The sequence below is a fragment of the Dicentrarchus labrax genome, unplaced genomic scaffold (assembly GCF_905237075.1).
Source record: "Dicentrarchus labrax unplaced genomic scaffold, dlabrax2021, whole genome shotgun sequence".
In the NCBI taxonomy this organism is placed as follows: domain Eukaryota; kingdom Metazoa; phylum Chordata; class Actinopteri; family Moronidae; genus Dicentrarchus; species Dicentrarchus labrax.
In genome coordinates, this window is record NW_026136711.1 from 157,501 (window position 1) to 183,291 (window position 25,791).

At 42.4% G+C, this 25,791-nt stretch overlaps 1 protein-coding gene across 2 annotated transcripts in view; it reads left to right on the forward strand.

Annotated features, from left to right (window-relative positions):
- The window catches only part of LOC127371979 (E3 ubiquitin-protein ligase RNF123), a 127,848-nt gene that overhangs the window by 21,465 nt on the left and 80,592 nt on the right, over positions 1–25,791 (forward strand). Inside the window, exons 15-32 of one of the 2 annotated variants that reach the window (XM_051415251.1) lie at positions 738–811; positions 1,407–1,524; positions 1,725–1,824; positions 2,531–2,592; positions 3,229–3,300; positions 4,147–4,267; positions 4,811–4,912; positions 10,237–10,337; positions 10,791–10,983; positions 12,115–12,260; positions 17,683–17,766; positions 19,385–19,492; positions 19,694–19,871; positions 20,277–20,351; positions 20,749–20,836; positions 21,323–21,410; positions 21,584–21,668; positions 25,261–25,400. In XM_051415251.1, the coding sequence (XP_051271211.1) occupies positions 738–811; positions 1,407–1,524; positions 1,725–1,824; positions 2,531–2,592; positions 3,229–3,300; positions 4,147–4,267; positions 4,811–4,912; positions 10,237–10,337; positions 10,791–10,983; positions 12,115–12,260; positions 17,683–17,766; positions 19,385–19,492; positions 19,694–19,871; positions 20,277–20,351; positions 20,749–20,836; positions 21,323–21,410; positions 21,584–21,668; positions 25,261–25,400 (1,935 nt within the window). Of the gene's footprint in view, positions 1–737; positions 812–1,406; positions 1,525–1,724; positions 1,825–2,530; positions 2,593–3,228; positions 3,301–4,146; positions 4,268–4,810; positions 4,913–10,236; positions 10,343–10,790; positions 10,984–12,114; positions 12,261–17,682; positions 17,767–19,384; positions 19,493–19,693; positions 19,872–20,276; positions 20,352–20,748; positions 20,837–21,322; positions 21,411–21,583; positions 21,669–25,260; positions 25,401–25,791 lie in introns of both variants that reach the window. The other variant, XM_051415250.1, reaches the window with a different exon arrangement.

A 25,791-nucleotide genomic window follows, 5' to 3' on the forward strand; every position in this document is an offset into this window, starting at 1 on the left:
GTGCACCAGCACAAAATGTAGGTGCACCCAAATTTAAAATGTAAATAATGTTATAAGGAGTTCGGTCTAGACCTGCTCTAAGTGTCCTGAGATAAATGAATTTATGAAAATGAATTGGCGCTATACAAATAAAATTGAATTGAATTGAAATAGTCTATAGTGGTCTATTAATTTAATTCAGTTCAATAGGGCATAGGGCCAATTCATAACAGAAGTTATCTCAGGACACTTTTCAAATAGAGCAGGTCTAGACCGAACTCTTTATAACATTAATTACAGAGACCCAACAGTACCACCATGAGCAAGACCTTGGAGACAAGGGCAAGGAAACACTGCCTGTTAAAAGGCAGAAACCTAGGACAGATCCTCCAGCTCTAGGTGGGTGGTCGTCTGTCTCGACCAGTTGGGGTGAGAGAGAGAGAGAGAGAGAGAGAGAGAGAGAGAGAGAGAGAGGAGGACCATGGCAGGAGGCTCCACCAGGATCGATAAGAACCTGCGAGACGAGAAAGCACAAGAACTCCGGGGAAGAAGTGAAGTTAGTAACATGCATTAATGGAACATGAATGAGTGCAGAAAGAGAGAGGAAGAGAGGAGCTCAGTGCACCATGGGAAATCCCCCGATAGTCTAGGCCTATAGCACCTATTAGTAGTCTATAGTCGTCTACAGTAGTCTGTAGTAGTCTATGCTTTAGATGTTTTCCCTCTACAGTCTTTAAGGACCTGCTGCTGTCTTTCAGATCCACTACCTGCGTCTGACCACAGCCATCCTGCATCATGAGAAGTCCAGGAAATACCTGCTCAACAACGTCTTATATCCTTCTGTTGGTCTGTGGTGGTTCTGTATGAGGAAACATTGTAACTGAGGTAAAATCAGAAAGTCCATGAGACAGGAAGCAGAGAGCTGTAGCTGAAGGAAATTGTAACGGATAGTGATTGTTGTTTACAGCAGCTAATAGCAGCTAGCACTATGAGCTAGCATCAGCTCCTACCTTCCAGTGAACATAGTCTGGCTCGGGACCGAACACAACCTCCGAGACCGACAGGAAATCCAGTACCGAGGTGGTTTCTTTCCGGGTTTGGCTCCTGGCCTCCCGGGGATGAGTCAGTTAGCTTAGCTGCATGGCTGACTGAGCTAACGAATGTTAGCGGTTGGCTAGCGGTTTCTGTCTGCCCATCAGAAACTCTGTGAATGACCTCGGTACTGCAATGTTACCATACCATTACCATTCAGAACACCTGAAGACACCTGAAACAGGACTTCCTGTCCCTGTTGGACAGAAACCGGAGACAGAAAGATGTTCTTCTGTCTCTTCGTGTTGTTCACGTCTTTAACCTGAGCGCGACTCCTGAAATCGTGGTCGGTCGGCTGAAAGTGAACTGAAATATTTTCCTTAACACAAGTTTACGTTTGATGTTCTGCGTTCAGTCGTGTTTTTTTACATCAAGACTCCTCTGAGAGTGAAGGAGGCGGGGCTAGAGGAGCTCATCCCAACCACCTGGTGGCCCACGCACTTTGACAAGGAGGTAAAAACAAACACACCTGGTGCATCTCATTGTCTCCGCCCCCCTCAGGTGACCTGACAGCTGTTGAGGGAGGAAATTGCTCCGATCTGGAGGCTGTGGAGAGGAGGCAGGATTGAGCTGATGAGTAAATGTATTTAGTGCCAGCTGTTGTGAATACAGACAGTTTATTAAATAACATTATGTCTGTATCGTCCTGTCAGGGGAAAGACGAGCGGGAGCCTGCAGATGAGAGCGCTGATGAGCGACTGAGGCGTCGAGCGTACGAGAGAGGCTGCCAGAGACTCAAGAAGAGGATTGAAGGTCAGACTTTATTTAGTTTCATGTCTTTATCCATCTGTTAGTCCCCATTCAGGAGTCTCCAAATGTTCTCACATCTTCAGTGTCTGTATGGAAAGTTTCTCATTCATAGTTTGTAGTGTTTGTAGATCTCCCACCTGTTTATATTCAATCTTTATTCACACAGCAACAGGAGGTCAACTCATCAGGAGTCATTAATAACATCATGTTTAAAGACAGGCACACAAAGCATTTACAGCACACTGCCCTTAAACTGACGACAATTAGCTGATAATGATCCTGATCAGTCTAATCAGTAATCAATACTCCCATTAATCAACCTGATCAGCCTTCAGCAGTTAGCTAGTGTTTCTGTAGTGGAGACTAAACGTTAACAATGATCCATATCAGCAGTTTGAATCCAACTAAAAGCTCCCTGCACCAAACTCCCTTTAAGAAATATCACATTTTAACAATTCCTAACGTGTTCGTAACAACACGTAACTCTAGAAACACGAGCTAAAGGCCGTCATATGTCCACAGTCTGACTGTCAATACAGGATCAATATCATCCATAAAGATACAGTGTATACTGATCAATATCATCCATAAAGATACAGTGTATACTGATCAATATCATCCATAAAGATACAGTGTATTCTGATCAATAATCAATAAAGATACAGTGTATACTGATCAATAATGGTACTGATCTCTGTTTCTGTGTCAGTGGTGGAAGAGCTGCAGGTTCAGATCCTGAAGTTGCTGCTCAATAACAAAGATAAAACTACGGTAGGTAAAGTTCATACAGAGACATTCAGGTTCCTGAGGAAGGTTCTGGTGGAACGTTCTTGTGGAACGTTCTTGTGGAAGGTTCTGGTGGAAGGTTCCTGAGGAAGGTTCTGGTGGAACGTTCTGGTGGAAGGTTCTGGTGGAAGGTTCCTGAGGAAGGTTCTGGTGGAAGGTTCCTGAAGAAGGTTCTGGTGGAACGTTCTGGTGGAAGGTTCTGGTGGAAGGTTCCTGAGGAAGGTTCTGGTGGAAGGTTCCTGAGGAAGGTTCTGGTGGAACGTTCTGGTGGAAAGTTCCTGAGGAAGGTTCTGGTGGAAGGTTCCTGAGGAAGGTTCTGGTGGAACGTTCTGGTGGAAGGTTCCTGAGGAAGCAAACACTGTTATTGATACAACAGGAATCTATGGTCTAATGTTTCTTTATGTCTTTATGACACTGAGGACTGATCAGGTCTAACTGTCCGTTTAGTGTCTGATTGATTAAAATCGTGAATACAGCAGTTTGGTTCAGTTCTTCACACTTCAGTGATAAAGTTCATTAATAAAACTAGTTTGATCCATCGACTGGGTGAACAGTAATGAGCTCTGCCTCACTCAGCCTGAGCAAAGGATCAGTGTGATGAGTTTTCTTTGTCTCTCTCAGGGTGAAGCTTCTCGCTACATTTTCCTCAACAAGTTCAGGAAGTTTCTCCAAGAAAACGCCAGCAACAGAGGGGTAAGCTTTATTTCATCATTCAGTCCTCATCTAAAACATCTGTCACATCCAAACAATAAAAAATCAGGAAGTGTGATGAGGTGGTGAAGCAGTGTGGGATCATGGGAGTTGTTGTCTTCACCACCATTGGCGTCATTGCAGTCAGCTTCTCCCGGTTAGGATTCCTTCAGTGTTCATGGTTCAGGAGGTTTCTACCGGGAGCCCAATGATCCACAGAGGTCTCCTCCTCTCCAACACAAACAGACCCGCTGATTAAAACCACTAAACACACTGAATAAAGTTTGGTTGATGGTTAACAATCAATGTATGACAGCTTCTGCTTATTGATTATTGATTATAGATTATTGATCAGCTCCATAAAGAACAGAAGTCTGAATATTTTGGACTGTTGATTGGAAACAAAATGAGACATTTAAAGACGTCACCTTGAAGTCTGTGTTGATCTTTTTTTAAGCTACTTATCACATTTTATTTTTCTAATTGATTGATCTGAAGATTGAGTCGTTAGTTTCAGCTCTAATAATAGATATTGATAGATATTGTGGACAGGTAAAAAGAGGTCTGTTTCACAGAATAAATGATCAATGTTATCTCTTAGTTCTGATCTGATTCATGTTCATACTGACGTTTTAACATAAAGTCATGTGACTGATTCACTCTTTGATTGGAACATGTAAACTGTCTCAGTTTGAAGTGATGGAGTCAATATTACAGCCTCAGTTTTTAAGGAAGGCAAACACATTTTGTTACTAAGAATATTTGTTGTAGTGGAACTTGCCTCCGGTACCTCCCGTGGGTGTTTTTCTTCCAGCACATAAAATGTGTGTGTTTTGTGTTCTTGAGCAGCATCCTACAGCTCTCTGCCCTCCGGAGTACATGGTGTGTTTCCTGCACCGCCTCATAACAGCAGTGAGGGCCAGCTGGGACGAAGGCAACAGGAAGAGTCCAGGCAGCGTCAGCAGCGAAGGTACGACATGTATGTCAGTAACCAGAGCAAAGAAAGACGTCTTTAACAACTACAAATATTTGCATTTTGTGAAGAAAATGTAATTGAATACGTGTTCGAGAGATGTTTGTCCCAAGAGATGTGTGTCCCAAGATATAATCGTCCAAATAACACACGGAAGAAGAAAAACAAAAATAAGCTAAATAAAGCAGCAATCGTACAATTAGTGTCAACTTATTGGTCTTCACTAAAACCTATGAAATAAATTAATATTAATAACATCATTATTGTTTCTGTTATATGAATCAAATAGTACAGACCCATGCCCCGTATCTACAGCACTGACATTTGCCCAACAACTACATGAAGAATATAAGGGGTCAGTTGTAATATTATTTTACTGCAGTAACATCAGAGAGAGTTTTGAACCTGAAGTGTCTCCCTGTATGGAACAAAATGGCCCTATGAAGTTGTTCTTAAATTCAAAAAACAGGTAACAGTAACTTAAAATAATTAATTGATCATTCCTAACTGTTACTCTCTCCCTGTGCCATCTTTCTGCAGAGGCCTACGTCCCTCCCCAGCTCTTCTACAACGGGAAGGTAGACTACTTTGACCTGCAGAGACTTGGGGGGCTCCTCTCCCACCTGAAGAAAACGCTCAAAGGTTAGTATGTCTGTTCACAATGAGGTCTGTTGTTGTCTCCATCAGGATGCTGCTGTCTGCCGTAAAGGAGAGCAGAGCTGCAACAACAGCAGGCTGACAGTGCAGTAAATAGAAGCAGTATAAACAGTAAAGAGACGCAGTATAAGCAATAAAGAGACGCGGTATAAAGCAGTAAAGAGACGCAGTATAAGCAGTAAAGAGACATGGTATAAAGCGATAAAGAGACGCGGTATAAACAGTAAATAGAAGCAGTATAAACAGTAAATAGAAGCAGTATAAACAGTTAATAGAAGCAGTATAAACAGTAAAGAGACGCAGTATAAACAGTTAATAGAAGCAGTATAAACAGTTAATAGAAGCAGTATAAACAGTAAAGAGACGCAGTATAAACAGTTAATAGAAGCAGTATAAACAGTAAAGAGACGCAGTATAAACAGTTAATAGAAGCAGTATAAACAGTTAATAGAAGCAGTATAAACAGTAAAGAGACGCAGTATAAACAGTTAATAGAAGCAGTATAAACAGTATTCTGTCCTTCCAGTTCTGATTGATATTTGTGGTGTGAAAGCAAACAGGCCAATCACAGGATGTTATGATGGTAGAAATGTGATTGTAGCAGCTAGACTGTTAATAAATCTGCTGATTGTGAATAAAACAATGAAAGTGAAGGTGAGTCAGAGCGTTAAAGAGGCAGTTTGATGTGACTCTAATGAAGAGGGGATAAAAACAAACCCTGCAGGGGTGTTTCCTGCTGGCAGTCGCTGAGCTCCACTAGAGGGAGGAATGACTTTGTGCTGTGAGAAACACAAACACAGGCATGTATTGATTCCAGGTTTAACACAGAGATACAGTCAGAACATGTTGCTGTTCCACTCTGACGGAGGCTCTGCTGTTTGCTTGTCAGCAGGTGTGTGAGACAGGTGTGTAATGTGGATTGATATTCCCTCAGCAGTCTCGCTGTATGAGCAATATGCTGCTCATTCACTGCCAGAGAAGACCGAGTGGCACGACTGGAATCAATTACCTGCTACAGAGACTCATTCATTTTGATCTTTCCTGAGAGGAGGAGCTGCTATCTGTGTTATTTAGAGAAGCGGTGAGGGAGCACGGTTTATCACACGTCCTTCAAAAGTCGCTCATCTTAACAGCTGAGGACACGAAAAGTTCAGATCTGCCTTTAAACTCTCAGTCCAGACTGAAATATCTCAACCACTGATGAATGGACTGTGTTGAAATGTGGTTCAGACCTTCATGTCCCCAATGTAATAACTTTATTGATCCTCTGACTTTTCATTTAGATCGTCATCAGCCATAGATCACGTTAGCACCAGGTGGAGTCTTGATGTGGGTTGTTATGAGTTCATTCAGAGGAAGGGAGGTGGAGCCGTTGGTTGGTTGCTGCTGATCTGGATCTGTTGTCCCCTCGTTAGAGACACAACATGGACGCTTGTTCAGCAGTGAGACTGTTTCTGTGCCCTCAACCTGTAAAGGGAACAAGGCCTCACCTCTCAGCAGGGATAGATTGATGTGACCCATCAGCTCATTGTGAAGTCTGACCCCCATGTTAATGGTCTCTGTGAAATGGATCAGCACCTCTTTCTACTAATGGAACCCACAGAAAGCAAGTCATATCACAGACAGACACATATCAGCCACAAAGAGACTCATATCAGCCACAAAGAGACACATATCAGCCACAAAGAGACACATATCAGCCACAAAGAGACACATATCAGCCACAACGAGACACATATCAGCCACAAAGAGACTCATATCAGCCACAAAGAGACTCACATCAGCCACAAAGAGACTCATATCAGCCACAAAGAGACACATGTCAGCCACAAAGAGACACATATCAGCCACAAAGAGACACATATCAGCCACAACGAGACACATATCAGCCACAACGAGACACATATCAGCCACAAAGAGACTCATATCAGCTACAAAGAGACACATGTCAGCCACAAAGAGACTCATATCAGCCACAACGAGACACATATCAGCCACAAAGAGACTCATATCAGCTACAAAGAGACACATATCAGCCACAAAGAGACACATGTCAGCCACAAAGAGACACATATCAGCCACAAAGAGACACATATCAGCCACAACGAGACACATATCAGCCACAAAGAGACTCATATCAGCTACAAAGAGACACATATCAGCCACAAAGAGACACATGTCAGCCACAAAGAGACAAGTTATAATATATAATATAAGTTATAGTAGATAATATAATATAAGTTATAATATAATTTAAGTTATAGTATATAATATATAAGTAAGAATAAGTTACAATATATAATATAAGTTACAATAGATAGATAGATAAAAAAGATAAATAGGTAGGTAATGTGCAAAGAGTTGTAGTTGCAAGATGGTGGTAATAGTATTGATGACATGATGGTAGTGTTATTGTTAATAACAGTATATAATAATAACAGTATATAATGATAATGTTAATAATATTTTAGTATACACACATAGATATTATACATTAATATTGATATAATGTAAACATGTGTCATATATTCAGCCTGTGCAAGGTGTGCATACATACATACTGTAATATATATACACAATATATATATAATATGTACACATATATATTTACACAAGATATGATATGATATATAGCATATGTATAATACATACTTGACTATACAAGAAGATATACATACAATAGATAATATCTTATATATTGTAATATAATAATAATATATTGTATAAATATGATATATAATATAAACATGGTTTATATTAACACATATCACATATGATAGTATATGATGAAGTTTATGTTCCACAGGTAGATTTAGTCCAGTTCTGTGATTGTGGATCTGACAGAGGCAGATGAGTTATACAGTCTTATAACAGTGGGGAGGAACGATCTCCTGTATCGTTCCTGAGAGCAGCGTGGTTGAATGAGTCTGTTGCTGAAGCTGCTCTTTAGCTTGTCCAGTGTTGTGTGGAGGGGGTGGGTGGGATTGTCCATGATTGCCAGCAGTTTTGACATCATCCTTTCCTCCACCACCTCCTCCAGGGTGACAAGCTTCAAGCCAACAACAGATTCAGCCTTTTCAATGAGTTTGTTCAGTCTGTTGGCGTCCTTTGCCTTAATGCCCACACCCCAGGACACGGCAGCAAAGAAGATGGTGCTCGCCACAACAGACTGATAGAACGTCTGTAGCATCCTGTTGCAGACATTGAAGGACCTGAGCCTCCTCAGGAAGTAAAGCCTGCTCATGCCCTCCTTGTAGATGGCCTCTGTATTTGTGGACCAGTCCAGTTTATTGTCTAGTGTGACACCCAAGTACTTATATGCCGACACCATATCCACATCGGTCACCCCGATGCTGACAGGAGAGGGCAGGGGCTTGTTCCTCCTAAAATCCACCACCATCTCCTTTGTCTTTGCCACGTTCAGCTGCAGGTGGTTCTCCCCACACCACTTCACAAAGCGATCAACCAGGTCCCTGTACTCAGCCTCCCTCCCACCCTCAACACACCCCACAATAGCCGTGTCATCAGAGAATTTCTGCAGATGACACAACTCAGTGCAGTACTTAAAGTCTGCAGTGTAGGTGGTATAATATATAAGTTATAGTAGATAATGTAATATAATTTATAATTTATAATATAATATAAGTTATAGTAGATGAATAGATGATAGTTAGTGGAGGTTAGATTTCAGTAACTGTTAGTCAGACATTGTGTTTTCAACCTGAGAGTGTAAATGCTGTTTACTGCTTTCACCTGGTTTCTTTAGGTCGATTTCATTGCTTTAATTCATCACACTTAATTTCTCCTTTCTTACCCTACTTCCTCACTTTCTGCTCCTTCTCTTTCTTTCTCTCTCTCCACCCTCCCTCTATATGTCCTTCCTGCCCTCTCATCAGTATTTGCGTCCATCCTGCAGAGCTACCTGCATTAAATCAAGGCTTGATTAACACCTCCACCATTCTGCTCTGTAAATCACTGGGTCATTCATCACACACTGGCTGCTCTCGTGATGTTGTGTCATCTGTTGTTAACTAAGCCTGATCTCAGTTATTGATTAGCTCAGTTTGATTGAATGCCAGGCAGAGCTTTTCCATCTGCATAAAGTACACGTGAGAGGAATGTAGTACACAGTGCAGTTTCTGGTAGTACAGGTTTTAGGAATGAAATCTTCAAGCTCCTCATTAACTAATGTTACAGGTTCTGTAACAGACAGGACAAAGACTAAAGCCTCCACGGGGGGGCGCCAGAGAGTTAAAGGTAAATTTGAGTCAAAAACATCAGAGTGAGAACTGAGTGAAATGTGAACATACAGACATGAAACACACATTGATATCAGTTTAAACATGGAAACCTGGGATATTAGAGACTAGTTTTCCAGTTATAAAAACACCTGGAAATGAATTTAAATGACCAAATATCCTTCAAATAATCCTTGTTGTCCTGGGAAATTTTAATAGTATTTTACCCCTCACTCTGATCACCTACATAAACCTGGGTGTGTATTTAGTTTGAAACCTGAACTCTAGGAGGAGCTGCGTGCTGTGATACCAGACGTGGAGTAGAACGGCCTGGTGGCGAACAGTTGTGTCAATGTTACAGTTAAACTGTAGTTAATTCGCTGGAGGCTGAAGCAGAAGAATCTGCTGCAGTGAGAACAGCCAAGAACGGCATGAAAAAGGACTGCCCCATAAACACCAACAACCTACCTGTAATGGACCTGAGACACTTCATGAAGGAGGAACTAAAATGGAGTTAAATGTGTCAATGGGAGGGCTACTGGTAAATTATATGAGCAAGTTCTGTCCTGCATTGTAGAGAAAACTCCTGGAAAATAACGTGGGAGTCCTGTTTAAAGAGGAGGAAGGAGGCGCTGCATGGCTCCGATATCTGATCTGACAGGTGCTCTTTAGTTCAGGCAGGTGAAGGTAAACAGCAGAAATCCAGGAAGTGGTGCAGATAATCATGGAAACATGCTAAGACACTACCTCTATGGATGCAGAGTTTCTACCTGTAAACTACACTTATTGTCTGTGTGAGCAGACAGGAAGATTCAGTAGAAGATATCAACATTTAACAAGCTTTACTACAGTTGTTAGGTAATCAATAATTATTGACGAAGGGACTGAACTGTGTGGGCCTTGGATAAGAAATTCAACGGGATTCGTTTGGATGAGCTGCGTTTGTTTGCCGCCTTCTGCAGTTAACAAATGACGGTGGCAACCCCTCTGAAATCACCTACTGCTGTATGTACGAGCAGGGAATAAATCCACTGAATGTAACTGAACTTTGTTTCTTTCTTTGTGGACCAGATGATTTGGCCAGTAAAGCCAACATCATCATCGACCCCGCAGAGATCCAGACCACATCTATGGATGACCTGGACGAGGACGAGGAGAGCGGGGCAGCACAGGTGGCGTGTTTCTCTTTCCATGTGTTCTTTTTTTTATCTTCATATTAATTCTACATATTGATAAATACATATGAATTACACCAATTATGGTTGTGTAATTAAAAGTAACAAACTAGTTCTATGAATGTATTTAGAAAAGCAGAAGAGTAATGCAGCTACTGAACAAAACTATGATGTCGTTGTTGTTGTTGTTGGGGCTGCACAATAGGGTAAAAACAGATTTTGACAGATGTTGACATAATGTGACTATAGTTATAGTCCAGTTGAAGCTTCGACTAACTTAAAATTGGCTTTTTGGGCCCTATTGACAGTGCCACCATCTGGCTGATTGGGCTCATGTTTCCAGAAGGATGCAGGTTTTGCAGCAGACGAATAACAAACTATTTAAAGCAAAGTAGAATGAAATCAGTTGAAACACAGCTCATCATTGAAGGTTTGTGTTTTTATCGACAGAGGCCATTTGGTGCAGCGGCGATGGGCGGAGCTCTGGCGAGGCCCAGCTGGTTGAGTTCTCCCACTCTGGGTCGAGCCAATCGTTTCCTGAGCACGGCCGCCGTCAGTCTCATGACCCCCAGACGACCCCTCACACAGCCGGAGAAAGTGAAAGTTCGCACCCTCGCCGTGGAGCAGAGGACTGAGGAGGACAGTGAGTAGCTCTCCAACCTCCTCCAGATCAGAGGCAGATCGCTGTGTGTAAACCGCTAAAAGAACGTAAAGACGCTAATTTAGACTTTTTAATGATGACGCTGCATCTTCATGGATGATATTGATCAGAATACACTGTATCTTTATGGATGATATTGATCAGAATACACTGTATCTTTATGGATGATATTGATCAGTATACACTGTATCTTTATGGATGATATTGATCAGTACACACTGTATCTTTATGGATGATATTGATCAGTATACACTGTATCTTTATGGATGATATTGATCAGTATATACTGTTCTTTATGGGTGATCAGTAACACGTATCTTTATGGATTAATCAGTTCACTGATCGTATGGATTATGATCAGTATACACTGTATCTTTATGGATGATATTGATCCTGTATTGACAGTCAGACTGTGGACATATGACGGCCTTTAGCTCGTGTTTCTAGAGTTACGTGTTGTTACGAACACGTTAGGAATTGTTAAAATGTGATATTTCTTTAAAGGGAGTTTGGTGCAGGGAGCTTTTAGTTGGATTCAAACTGCTGATATGGATCATTGTTAACATTTAGTCTCCACTACAGAAACACTAGCTAACTGCTGAAGGCTGATCAGGTTGTCTGACAGTATTAGTTTGATTAATGCTTTAATAATGGGACTATTGATTATTGATTAGACTGATCAGGATCATTATCAGCGTCACACGGATTACACACTCACACAAACATTCAATAAAGAATTGAATTGAACTGTGGATCCTCGTCGCTGCTGGTGAAGCTTTAATTTGCAGTTTCCTACATTCAGAATATTTTCCTGTTGACTGCTGGCAGCAGGTTGGGTTTTATTCGGTGTAATCAGCCTCACATGTAGACTCCAGGTCTCATGTTGATATTATTCTCTAACACTGGCGAACCTTCATTAGCCAGGTTTAAACAGCTGTGTTTGTATTCACTCTGTCCAGTGAGGAACCGGATCCATGATGGACTCGTGTTAGAAAAGCCAGTGTGGGGCCAATTATCCAGCTGGATCCCACCCACGGGAGTCCACACCTGGAGTCTCTTATGTTTCCTCTCACTTTCTCTTTTCTTTCCCATTTGTTTCTCCTCAACCTGAAGTCGAGGGAAGCCATGGTAACGACGGCCTGTTGCTGGGGCGACCGCTGGAGGAGCCCGATCAGCCAATCGCAGACAAGTCCCTTCTGGAGATTGTTGATGGGATCGTGATGATGTACAACCTGAGTGTTCATCAGCAGCTGGGAAAGGTGAGTTAGTGTTTACACTAACTATAAGTGTTTGTACTGTCTCTGATTATTATTGTTATTATTATTATTATTATTATTATTATATAAAAGTATACTATAGTATATTAGATACTATAGTATAGTAGTGTGTAATACAATATTTTATACTGCATTTTATATATATATCATTATTTACTGTACCTCACACATGTCACAGGAAATTGTGTTTGAGTGATGAAAGTCAGAATAAGGTTTATCAGCGGTGCTACGGAGGCTAAAAGAGTTCAAACAACCAGTTCATAAGATAAAACAGGTCTGTGACTGTGGATGTTCCTGGAGACTAATTCAATTCAATTCAATTTTATTTGTATAGCGCCAATTCATAACAGAAGTTATCTCAGGACACTATAGAGCAGGTCTAGACCAAACTCTTTATAACATTAATTACAGAGACCCAACAGTACCACCATGAGCAAGACCTTGGAGACAAGGGCAAGGAAACACTGCCTGTTAAAAGGCAGAAACCTAGGACAGATCCTCCGGCTCTAGGTGGGTGGTCGTCTGCCTCGACCAGTTGGGGTGAGAGAGAGAGAGAGACAGAGACGGAAACAGAGACAGACAGACAGACAGACAGACAGACAGGTGCACAGCAACAACAGTAGCAACAACTACACCAATAGAAGTGACTGATAATGTGACTGTTAATTAATCCAAACTTTAAATTTAGGCTAATCTTACAACTAAACGCTCCGAAAACAGTCAGATTGATCACAACAACAACAACAACAACAACAATTGGCGCCAGTGTCATAGCAGAACTCTGGCTGCAAATCAGACTTCGTCTTCGTACACTGTGAAAGTTCCTGTTTTCATGGATTTGATTGATCATCGTAAGTTCTCTGATTTCTGATCAGTTTTATTTAAGATTCAGGAACTTGTTTTCTTCTCTGAATATGAGACACATTTCTACATCTCATAACCTTAAAGTTTGTGAGTGGATAAAAGGAAGGTTTTGTCGTTGAAGATGAACAGTAGTGTGCATTCAAACACTGAATAAAAGAGTATATATTGTGAACACAAAAGGTTAATGTTGCATATTTTATTCATACGTAAGAATCTGACCTTCACACAGAGGCTTTGATAGACTCTGAAATGTGATTGTGAGGTCAGTGTGTGATCTCCTGTGACTGACTGATCTGTTGAGGTTTCACAAACGTCCTTTTCTTGGTCGAGCTGCTGGTTTAAAAGCTGTGTTAATAATTCTTATGTGGTTGTAGCATCGTTCAGCGTTCTGACTCTTCAGTTGGTCTCGTGGGTCGGTTCTAACACTGAGGGGAACCAAATCTACAAATAGTGGCTTTAACCTTGGATTACTGTGGCTTCAGCACACTGCAGCCAAAGAAAACACAGGCTATAACAGAGGAAATGAAAAGGAAATAAGAGTCTTCAGAAGTGCAATACAACAAGTTCTAAACACCACCGAGCACAAGAGTTGTCTCCATGTTTTGAGTTATTTACAGGATGTGGTACAGGCTAAAAAGTGTAGCTCTGTGCCCCAGTAAGCTTATAATGGCACCAAATGAACTTTAATGTTCAATTCAATTCAATTTTATTTGTATAGCGCCAATTCATAACAGAAGTTATCTCAGGACATGGGTGGTCGTCTGTCTCGACCAGTTGGGGTGAGAGGAGAGAGAGCGAAACAGACAGACAGACAGGTGCACAGCAACAACAGTATTGGCAATGGCAATCTAGCAGGACCATGGCAGGAGGCTCCACCAGGATCCATGAGAACCTGCGAGACGAGAAAGCACAAGAACTCCGGGGAAGAAGTGGAGTTAGTAACATGCATTAAAGGGACATGAATGAGTGCAGAAAGAGAGAGGAAGAGAGTAGCTCAGTGCACCATGGGAAATCCCCCGATAGTCTAGGCCTATAGCAGCATAACTAAGGGATGGTTCAGGACTCACCTGATCCAGCCCTAACAACTTTAATGTTGTAAATGTAAAACTGGCAGGCAGAAAGTCATCGATCTAAAGAATGAATGAATGAATCCTCTGCATACTGTGTATAATGTAACCTTTCACAACCCACAGCATGTGAAAGGTTGCATTTAAATACATCATGTACTGGAACTTCATCAGAAAATCTCAAATGAAGACAGGGATGAGCTAAAAGATAAACAGAAAACATTCTTCTACATGCTAGCAGCTCTTTGACACTACGGTGACGTCCTCCATCGGTCTGAAGTCTCCAGATTGGCCTTATGTTCGTCTCCAGGCTGGTTTTTTGTAGCCAGCAGTGGTGACGTACTGGGATTTGACAAACATCTCTAGTTTCCCAGTTAGACCACTGAAAGGCCCGCAGGCACAGCGAACTGGATTTCACTCAGTGGAAAGAGATGGCTTTTAAATCAGATGCTCTTCCAGTCATTGTTAAACACAGCACACCTGCCCTGCTCTGAGATTTACTGACATTAACACATAACAGCAGCAGTGAAAGTGTGTGATGAAATGTGGTGTTGAATCTGCTCCGTATCCGTCCGCGAGCCACTTTCAGTTCCCTGTGCAGGACCTGTTTCTGTATCCGGCTCCTGCGAACATTCATTCATATACGATAGACATTGTAAAACATGCTTTAAATCTTCTTTTCAACTTCATTTGTTGACCTTGTCCTTGTGGTTGGTGCTAGCTGAACCGGGGACCCGCAGTTCGTTGTTGTTGACCTGTGAGATTTAAATCCTGTGGGACCCAATCATAGTGCTCTCTCAGAGCTGCAGGTGTCTGTGATTGATGAATCTCTGAATGCTCACAGCTGTGACATTGTTCTTCAGGACCTGTCGAGTGGTGATTCAGGTCTGGTTCGAGACCTCGGTGACGGAGTGAAGGATCGTTTGTGTGAGCTGGTTTTTATTGTTTGGGTTCAGGAGACAAAATCAGTGAAGCTTTATTAATCCTCCTGAGACTCTTTGACCTCAGCGTCTGACCCTCCTGACGGCGGCCGTGAGTATGAATAATGTGTTTGCATATGTGAGCATATCGGCTTTTTTCTGGTTAAATAATATCTGGATTGTTTCCCTCTGATGATGAGAACACTTCTGCCGTCTCTGATTGTCTCATCTCTTTTATTTTCTGTCTCATCTCCGAGTAATCCTGTCTTTCTGCTGTTGAATCAGAAATTGTCCTGCCTGACAGACGGCCTCTCGACCTCTCTGTTATTGCCACGTAATTTAAAAAGCCATCAGTGCTGGAGCTGGCCGCGGCCTTTATAGCTCCACAGCACCGTGAGAGGATGTGATATCTGTCTCTGCCTGGAAACGGGCTGTTCAGTGTTTTCAGGTCTCTCTTGTTTATGATCCAGATGCTGCTGTTGTTGCTGTGAGGAGCTGATACATCGATCAGAGTGAGGTTTTCAGTTCAGTGTGAAGGTTTCATAAATTCTGTGTGAGTAGAGAAGTCTTTGTGAGCGGAGACAATCAGTCGGATTTAGAAATTAAAAGATGAAATAAACAACAGTGTATTTATTGGTGCGCAACGTTCAACATGACAAGTTAAACTGCAGCCTGTTGGTGGTTATTGGGAGCTGCTTAGAGAGGAACTGTGGAAGGTGGATTTCTCTTTCTATCAGCAGTAAGCAGGTTAGCTGCTCTGTGCTTCTTAAACATCCACCAGAGACAGTCTCTCTCTGTTTCTCTGTAAAATACTAAAACGAGTCTCTGACCGTTAATAAACCGGCAGCCCGCCAGAGTCCCAGACTGAATAACCTTCCTGTGGAATACAATAGATCAGCTCTTCTGATCCGCGATTATAGAAATCACTGATCAAACTAATGAAAGCGAATATCGGCCGATTATGATGGTTGATGTTGCTCCACTGGTTTCTGTATGGTTGACGTTGCTCCACTGGTTTCTGTGTGGTTGACGTTGCTCCACTGGTTTCTGTATGGTTGACGTTGCTCCACTGGTTTCTGTATGGTTGACGTTGCTCCACTGGTTTCTGTATGGTTGACGTTGCTCCACTGGTTTCTGTATGGTTGACGTTGCTCCACTGGTTTCTGTATGGTTGACGTTGCTCCACTGGTTTCTGTATGGTTGACGTTGCTTCACTGGTTTCTGTATGGTTGTTGTTGCTCCACTGGTTTCTGTATGGTTGACGTTGCTCCACTGGTTTCTGTATGGTTGATGTTGCTCCACTGGTTTCTGTATGGTTGACGTTGCTCCACTGGTTTATGTGTAGTTGATGTTGCTCCACTGGTTTCTGTATGGTTGACGTTGCTCCACTGGTTTCTGTATAGTTGACGTTGCTCCACTGGTTTCTGTATGGTTGTTGTTGCTCCACTGGTTTCTGTATGGTTGTTGTTACTCCACTGGTTTATGTATAGTTGATGTTGCTCCACTGGTTTCTGTGTAGTTGACGTTGCTCCACTGGTTTCTGTATGGTTGAGTTCCCCACTGGTTTCTGTATGGTTGACGTTGCTCCACTGGTTTCTGTATGGTTGACGTTGCTCCACTGGTTTCTGTATGGTTGACGTTGCTCCACTGGTTTCTGTATGGTTGTTGTTGCTCCACTGGTTTCTGTATGGTTGACGTTGCTCCACTGGTTTCTGTATGGTTGATGTTGCTCCACTGGTTTCTGTATGGTTGACGTTGCTCCACTGGTTTATGTGTAGTTGACGTTGCTCCACTGGTTTCTGTATGGTTGACGTTGCTCCACTGGTTTATGTGTAGTTGACGTTGCTCCACTGGTTTCTGTATGGTTGACGTTGCTCCACTGGTTTCTGGAGCCTCTGTTGTGTTGTGGTTGTAGAGTAATGACAGATTCGATGGCCGTTTACCCGTGTAAATCCCACAGTGGACGACAACCGACGCCTCACAGCGTCCAGGTTATTTATTCAGAAACAGACTCAACTATGTGTTGTTGACGTGGACCAATTATAGCGTTGGTCTGCTGTAAATGGTGAAGTGAAGGAGGAATAATGTGAACTGTGGAAAAGAGGAAAGGTCACCGTCACTTCCTCTTTACAACCCCAGCCAGTGTTATACAGACTGTGACCATCGTAAAGATAAATAACTGACTCTGTTGAAACAAGAACTTTCAGGCCTGTAAAAGGAACATATTATACAGAGCTGACCGTTTCTAAACTGTACAAAGGAAATCAACCAACTCACTAACCTGGAGAGAGTTTAAATATGGTCACTGATACAGTAGCACTGACACAGTGTACAGGTCAGCAGACAGCATGCTCATTCACAGCTACTGGAAGACAATCAGAGACAGTATGAAAACGTTTTAAAAATGAAGACTTCTGATTCGTAGAACAGGTTTCAGGTAAAATAGCATCAATTACTATTGTTACTGTTATAATATATAATAATATTGTAATAACATACAATAAAAAAGTATTATTATGGTAATAATATTACCATAATATTTGTTTCTTCCAGATGGTGGTGGTGTCAGATGACGTCCATGAGTACGCCGTTGCACTGAAGGACACGGAGGAGAAGATCGCACGATGCCCCGCCAGAGTAATATATTTATTATATACTACATTTGATCTGTCCAAAGTTTGTTGTTCATTAGGAGCAGTTGATCTCAGCTGCTGACCAACTGCAGTGACTTCCTGTTGTAACACCTGAACCTTTCCCTCCCTCTGAGGACCCTAGAAACCTCTGCAGTCATGTTACGTTATCTGTAAGATTATCAGTGTCTATCAGCTGTGTGGTTCTTCTGGAGTCGGATACTTTTTGTTTGTCGGTGCTCCGTTGAAGATAATTGGCCGTGCTCCTGTCAGCTCACCTGTCGGCTCCTGATAGCTCATCTCATTAGCTTCATGCTCAGCACCAGCTAACGCTACAGTAACGTGATTAGTTCTGCAATTATCAGTAGAGACACACAGTCAACAAATCAGGGTTTGTATATTTGTGGTCCTGACAGTGTATGTGTACGTATGTGGACTTTAACCATCTGTTGGTGTGAATAAGTGCCAATTATATGATTTTATAATCATTTATATTATAATAATTGCAATTAACTTTGTTGCCTTGACGCTGTCCACACCAGTGCCAGGAGTGTTCTCTTCCTCAGGGCTTAAAGTATTCCGGCACCGTGCCGGATCTCCGGCATGTGGCGTTTGACTGCGATTCGTAAAAAAAAAAAAAAAAAAAGGTAAAAAACCTGTTGATGCGGGATATTGTCAAGCCCCTCCCTCAAACCGCTACTGTCTAATCCAACGTTAGCAATCGTAACTATACACACGCAATGACGTGCATAGTTACGGTTGCTGTGACCATGGATGTACTCCGAAGGTTGTGACAGACATAGCAACAGTAACCACGGGAGGCCAGCAGCAGTTGATGCTGCGTTCCAGACCACTCAGGAAAAAACGGGTTGTGAATTGTGGAAAATCAATTGAACAGCGTCAAACTCGGAAATTACACGTATATTCATCTTCTTCCAAAATAAGCATAAATTGCTGCTGCATAGGTTTTCAGCGTTCAGCGGATAGTGACAATATGCCACACTTCGCTTTTCTCCTCCTCCTCCTCCTTAACCTGTAGCGTGTACACTATGACCTCTCGGTTAGATCCCAGTGGTCTTGAACGCAGCATCCAGGCCGGCGTTTGTTTCACTGAAATCCAAAGATGGAGGGGAAATTCATGAAGCCTGGAGAAGACGTCCTTACTGAAAAAGGACTTAAAAATAAATGGCGCTGGGCGTGGATAGAAGAAAGGGGCGGAGACGGCAAGCCTTTTGGTAGCTGGTGCCAAAAATGAAGAGAGCCAGGTGCTTGTTTCTGTGTGTTGTGTGCGAAGAAGCTAATATATGCTACTAGCGCCAAAAACGTTCTTCGACGTCACAAAGGTAGCTCATCTTGTACCCTGCCAAGCACAATGCCAAAATTTGCCAAATCGCCTAGCGTATGCGTCGGAAAAGAAAACATAAGAATATGTTCTGAAATGATCGACCAAGTGAAATGTAAGTGGGGTGGTAACCTAACCCTCGGCCTGTAGCCTACACCAGTTCATTCAGTTCCACTGCACACATCGTCTCCCCCCCGAAAAAAGTCCAGTCTCGGGATTCTTTTGAACTTTGAGCCCTGCTTCTTGTTCCAGGCTTCAGCTAACTGTGATTTCTGCCCTTCAGAGACCGGACATCCTGGAGGAGCTCCAGAAAAGCCAGAAGGTTTTTGCAGAGAAGCTGAACCACCTGAGCAGGAGACTGGCCTGGATCAATGCCACCATCTACTCCAAGGTGACCCAGATCCTCCCGCTTTCTCTGGACACTGAGAAAACATCACAGTTATTGATGCTGTGTGGTTTTAAATTGTGGTTTTTATACTTGTTGATTTTGTGTGGAGCTCAGGGAGATAATGACCACTTCAGGGGAGCTAAAACTAAAGAGTCTCTGTCTGTCTGTCTGTCTGTCTGTCTGTCTGTCTGTCTGTCTGTCCAGGACAAGATGCTGGATGTCTACTGGCTGCTCTGTGTTTGTATTCGGACCATCGAACACGCTGACAACACCGGCTCTTTGTTCGCCTTCTGTCCGGAGTTCTACCTCAATGTGGCCATGAATGCGTACAGCGCCCTCAAGAACTACTTCAGCCCTGCAAACAGCATGGAGGAGCTACCAGGTAAAAGTCCCATAAGTTAGACTGTGAATTATTTTCTGTTTGAGTAAGTGTGTGTGAGTCAGTGTGTGCTAATGATTGATATAGATTAGGAAGGTAGTTGGCGAATTGCTAGCTAGCGCCTTCTTTTGTGAGACAGTTTACGGCAGTTAACATGTTTTATTGAACTTGTTATGATTGAATTATTTTAGAAATGATGCATGAGAAATATTCTATAAATGAACATTTAACAAAAATAAATCTCAAGTAACCCCTGCAGTACTCTAAAGTCAGTAAACTGAAGCTGAGGATGAACACTGTAAGGTTGTGTTGGTTGGTGCTGATGGTCTTTGTTCCTACTGGATCCTGAGGTTGATTGATTTATTGACTCTATCGGTGAGTCAGCAGTTTGTGTGTTTACATCCTCAGGCTACGAAGAAACGCTGACTCAGCTCGCTGCTATCCTCGCCAAGCACTTTGCGGATCCACGTATCGTCGGAACAGGTAACGCTCACACTGTTCCTTCACACTGACAGTCAGCTTTCGCAGGTTGGTGCCGGTCTCTGGACTCTCCTCAGACAACTTATGAATTCATGACTCCAGATGTGACTGATCTGATCTGGGTCCTGGTCTTGGTCCTGGTCTTGGAGAGATAACTGGTTGAGTTCAGGTCTAAACCAGAATCCAGAAGACCTTCCTGTCTGTGTACAGGGCTGCGTGATAGAGTTTTGTTTGATAGCTGTTGTTTCACCTCCATTTCTTTCTTTAATCTGAACCAGAATCAGATACCCGCTGTATGTTCCTCAGCAGTGGAACTAATGAAACATATTGTATGTTTGTAGGGTCGAAGGTTATTGAACCCTGAGCTGCACTGACCAATCTGCATCTCTCTTCCTCTCAGATATCAAAGACTCTCTGATGCAGGCCCTGGCCAGCTACGTCTGTTACCCACAATCCCTCAGGGCAGTGGAGAGGATCCCAGAGGAACAGTGAGTGTTTTCTGTGAGGAAGGACCTGGCTCTACTGGAGCTCAGTGTAAAGTCTTAGTGCAGGAACGAGTCTTCTTCAGGTCACAGATGGTAAATGTAGTTTACTAAAACTGTCAGTTTTAGTAAACCTATGACTGATCTCTGATCTGTGATTGATCTCTGATCTGATTGATCTCTGATCTGTGACTGATCTGTGACTGATCTGTGATTGATATTTGACTGATCTCTGATCTGTGATAGATCTGTGACTGATCTGTGATTGATCTCTGACTGATCTCTGATCTGTGATTGATCTCTGACTGATCTCTGATCTGTGATTGATCTCTGACTGATCTGTGATCTGTGATTGATCTGTGATTGGTCTCTGATCTGTGATTGATCTATGATTGATCTCTGTGTATCTATACATGATAGTTGAGCTGTGTATTCTCTGTCACACTCTGATGGGCTGAACTTTAGTGCTGACGGATGTTTGTGTGCTTTCAGACGCGTTGCCATGATGAGGAATCTGCTGGCTCCGTACGAACAGAGACCCTGGGCCCAGACCAACTGGATCCTGGTCCGGCTGTGGAGGGTGAGCACCAACACAAGCATCCCAGCTGTTTATAAGAGACAATATATAGACCTGGCTCCTCCTTTGTAACAGAGTATGTGTGTACAGTGTGGTAATAATATATTATAATATATTCTACCAGCGCTGCTCGTACGTGATAAAGCGCCGTCTGAGCTCTCTGTGTTGTTTTTCAGGGTTGTGGTTTTGGCTACAGATACACTCGTCTTCCTCACCTCCTGAAAACCAAACCCGAGGACGCCAACCTCCCCAGTCTGCAGAGTAGGTGGTCTCTCTCTCTCTCTCTCTCTCTCTGTTTATTTCTTTATACGCTGGCTGTTTGTGGGCAGCGGGGAAACTCCAGTCCACAGACAACCAGCAGCATGTTCCCAGCTGTCCGTGCCCCTAAGAAGAGTTTAGCTCAAATGAATAAATCAATAATATTTGCTTTCCTCACTTTCTCACGCTGTTCGTCTGTATCGTTTCCATGGATACAGTGAATAAACAAGGCTGCACAGACCGGGTTTGGAGTTAATTGATTTATAAAAGCTCCAGTGCAGAGCTACAATCTTCTGGCAGTTATTAGGCAACATGACAGGATACGTTGAAGGATTCAAGGTCATATTATTGTCTTTAACAGTATGGCTGCACAGATGATCAATATTATCAATACTGCAATGTGTGATAAAATAACATTATAGTGAAGTTCTGCCTACAAATCTTCGTTTGTTTACTACAGAGACCAAGAAATGTCACATGATCATAATTGTTATACTGTTTTTCAGTCCAAATAAAAATGATAATTCCCACAATAATCATGAATCATATCACAAGATCAGTCAAACTAATCACAATATAATGTTTTTACCATATACTTTATATATATATATTCCTATACTTTATACCTATTTAATTTCCCCTATAGACCAGTTTGGGCTGGTTGACACGGTGATGTCACTGCGGCTGCCTCTAAAGTCAGAGCTAACATTACTGCGAAGCTTGTGGAACATATTGTCATTTATGTTATATATTATTGCTTTAACTGTTCAGACAGTTACAGATTGTACTGAATGCTACTTGTTCTTTTAAGAATAGATTTTAAGATTTAAACTTTTACAACCCTAAGCTGTTGAGTCCTCAAAGAAAGGCATCTTAACCATCCCAGAGCTTAAGACTGTTCAGACCACGAAAGATCCAGTTTAGTTTAATTCTGCTCCCTTTTAGTCTTTTTGTCTTGTTTTATTCTTTCTGGGCTGTTGTCATCATCATCATCATCATCATCATCATCATCATCATCATCATCATATTTTATGATGTCATCACCCTTAAAAAAATAAAAACTCCTCAAGAGAGTGAATGAGGAGAGGGAGCGCATTAGTGAGAACAAAGCAGTAAATCAGACAAACATTGTTTCACAGTGGTTACGTTCTAAAGCACAAATAAACACAGACACAACTCCGCACAACCCTGCAGGAAATGTATCAATTTTTAATAGAGTCCCGAATTGGAAACTGCGATTCATTTGACCCAAGAAAAAAAGAGACTTTTACAAACAAGTCCATCATAAATAACATAACTGTATAACCTGCAGCAGCACCAACTGAACAACAAACAGCCCTCGGGTTAATGTGGACGTTGTGGAGACAATGTTAGCTTCTAGTGTTAGCAGTGAGTACCGTTGTGACGAGAATATTAGGCAGCTCATGACAAATGGTGACTGGAGATATTCTCCCATTAAACTTTGTGGAAGGAAGCTTCTTGCCACCAGCTGAATGTTGATCTGGAGTGCAAGCTAACGTCGCAGTGAGCTAACGTCGCGGTGAGCTACTATAGGATGGGAGACGATGTGTGCAGTGGAACTGAATGAACTGGTGTAGGCTACAGGCCGAGGGTTAGGTTACCACCCCACTGACATTTCACTTGGTCGATCATTTCAGAACATATTCTTATGTTTTCTTTTCCGAGGACTCAGAGATGGAAATGTCTGTCGGAGCTCAGATAACCTGTCCTCCTACTCTGTCCACTCAACCAACGTCAGGATGAATTTGTCTTCTGATGTAAAGTTTTGACATATTATTTTATTTCCTCCTGCTTCCAGTCTTTGTGCTAAGCTAGGCTAACCGCCGCGTCATTGCCCTTTATCTGGTTTTGTGGTCCTGTTTCTTGTGGTTTTCTGCTTCCTGCATGATAATTGACTATCATCTGTGTGCCTTCTCATTTGCATGTCTTTCAGGGGATCTGTCCATTGCTAGTTTCCAAAGTAAGTTCTTTTCCATCACCGCCATTTTTGTTCAGCTGTCTTCATTTATTTTAGCTCTGTTGGTACCAGCTGTCCCCTTCGTGTCTCACATGAAGCTCCTCTGTTTCATTGATAGTTAGCACCAGTGATCCTAGTGAATGTTAGGATGTGACATCCCATTATCAGTAGACTGCAGAAGCACTCATTTGTTATGTTAATGAGGTAAAGCTAACCCTTTTGCTCCATATTCCAATAACAGTAGAGCAAGCCACCGTCAGAAGCTCGGTCAACTTCCTCCTCTCATGTACTTACATATGCTATGTGCTAGGCTAATCTATCTTCAAATGACTAGGAAGTACAGGAAAGGAGGAAGCTGAGCGAGTTTCTGACCTGACCAGTAATACGAGCAGAGTCCTACAGTCAGTGAAGTGAATAATATCCATCTGAAGCTGCTAACATTAGCTGCTGGCTGTAGCAGACCCAGTGAAGATGAGTGTGTTGAACTGAGGAAGGGTGCATTTTATTACTTATTAAACATTTAATGTCTCCTGTCAAAAGCTACATCGTTTCACTTCGCTGCAGGAAAAATAAAAATACTCCAATAAAAGTAAAAGTCCTGCGTACATATACTTTCTCTTCAGTTAGCTAATCTCTAACAGTCATCTGTGTTTTTATGTTCAACCTGTAAGGATCAATGTAGTAAGAAGTATAAAGTATAATACAGTATCATTTCTCCTCTTTGACCTCTGGGTATGGTTGGCTTTATAAACCGTCCTTCAGGCCTCAGACGGGTTGATTGGATCCTTGTGGGATGCAGTCGGAGGACGGAGAGGACAAACTGGGATTATTAGACTTCATAAACCCTTCACAGTGTTCCCATCACGTCTCCCACAGGAAACACCTCTGTTCCTCCTCCTCTGTCGCTCTCTCTCTCCTGCTAATCCTTTCCCCCTCTTCCCCCCTGTTTCCTCTCTGGTCTCAGTATGATGGAGATGGTGGATTATTTCCTCTTGTCTCATCTTATCTGTTATTTCTTATTTATTTATTGGTTTATTGAACAGGGACAGTTCACATCAATAAACCTTCATCTAGTGGCATCTAGTGGTGAAGTTAAGATTACAACCAACTGAATATAGCTCAGCCTTCCAAGCCTGTAGGAGAAACTATGGTGGCTCATGAAAGACCATATCTAGATCCAGTGTTTGTTTGGTTCAACATGGCTCCACCAGAAGAGGACGCGCTCCCTCGGTAGATGAAAACGTCTCGTTCTAAGGTAACAAACACACAACAGTTCTTATACTCAGGTGATTAAACACTAATGGAAACCTTCCTATGGATATTATATTACCGTGATGTTTCACACTGGAGCTTTAAAAAGGAGCTCACAGTTGCTTCCTGAGCTTTTTCCATGGAAACCCTGAACCCTGGTAAAACTCTCCACCACTAGGAGAGTGCTAGCAGCTCTGTGCGGTGGAGAGCCAGCTGGTTGTCCACCTCTGCTGTGTCTTTACCTCCTTCATCACTACCCAGTCCTCCTCCTCCTCCTCCTCCTCCTCTGAGGAACACGCAGTTGAAAATCAAACATTTACTGTCTTGTTTGTTGACCTGTCTTCTTCCCTTGTCTGATTGGTTTAGAGCCGTGTCCGTCGTTGCTGCTACAGAGACACATGGCAGAGCTGCTGAGCATGGACAAAGACATGGCTGCCTCTTTCCTCAACAGCGTCCTCAACCAGCTCAACTGGGCCTTCTCCGAGTTCATCGGCATGATCCAAGAGGTAAGAGAACATCGCATGGGCCGATTTATTCTCCTCACGCTGGACATCAACAGTAGCACCACATTTCTCCAGTTCTAACAAGAGATGTTTAAAAAGCTAACGTTGTTAGCATCTTAATGTGAACAGAGGCGTAGTTTGGCTCCTCCAGTCAGTCATACAGTGTGTAGATGAGCTCAGGTTGCAGTAGAACAGTTAGTGGTTGTGTTTGCTGCCACAGAAAATGAATAAAAACTTTATGTTACAGTCATGTAACACTAGCTAGAGTTAGTTAGAGCTATGAGTCAGGCTAAAGACAATTAAAATAAAACCAGAGGTCTCTCTGTGGGTGGAGGAAGTATTCAGGTCCATTCAGTACTAATACCCCCCCCCACACACACTGTTAAAATACTGC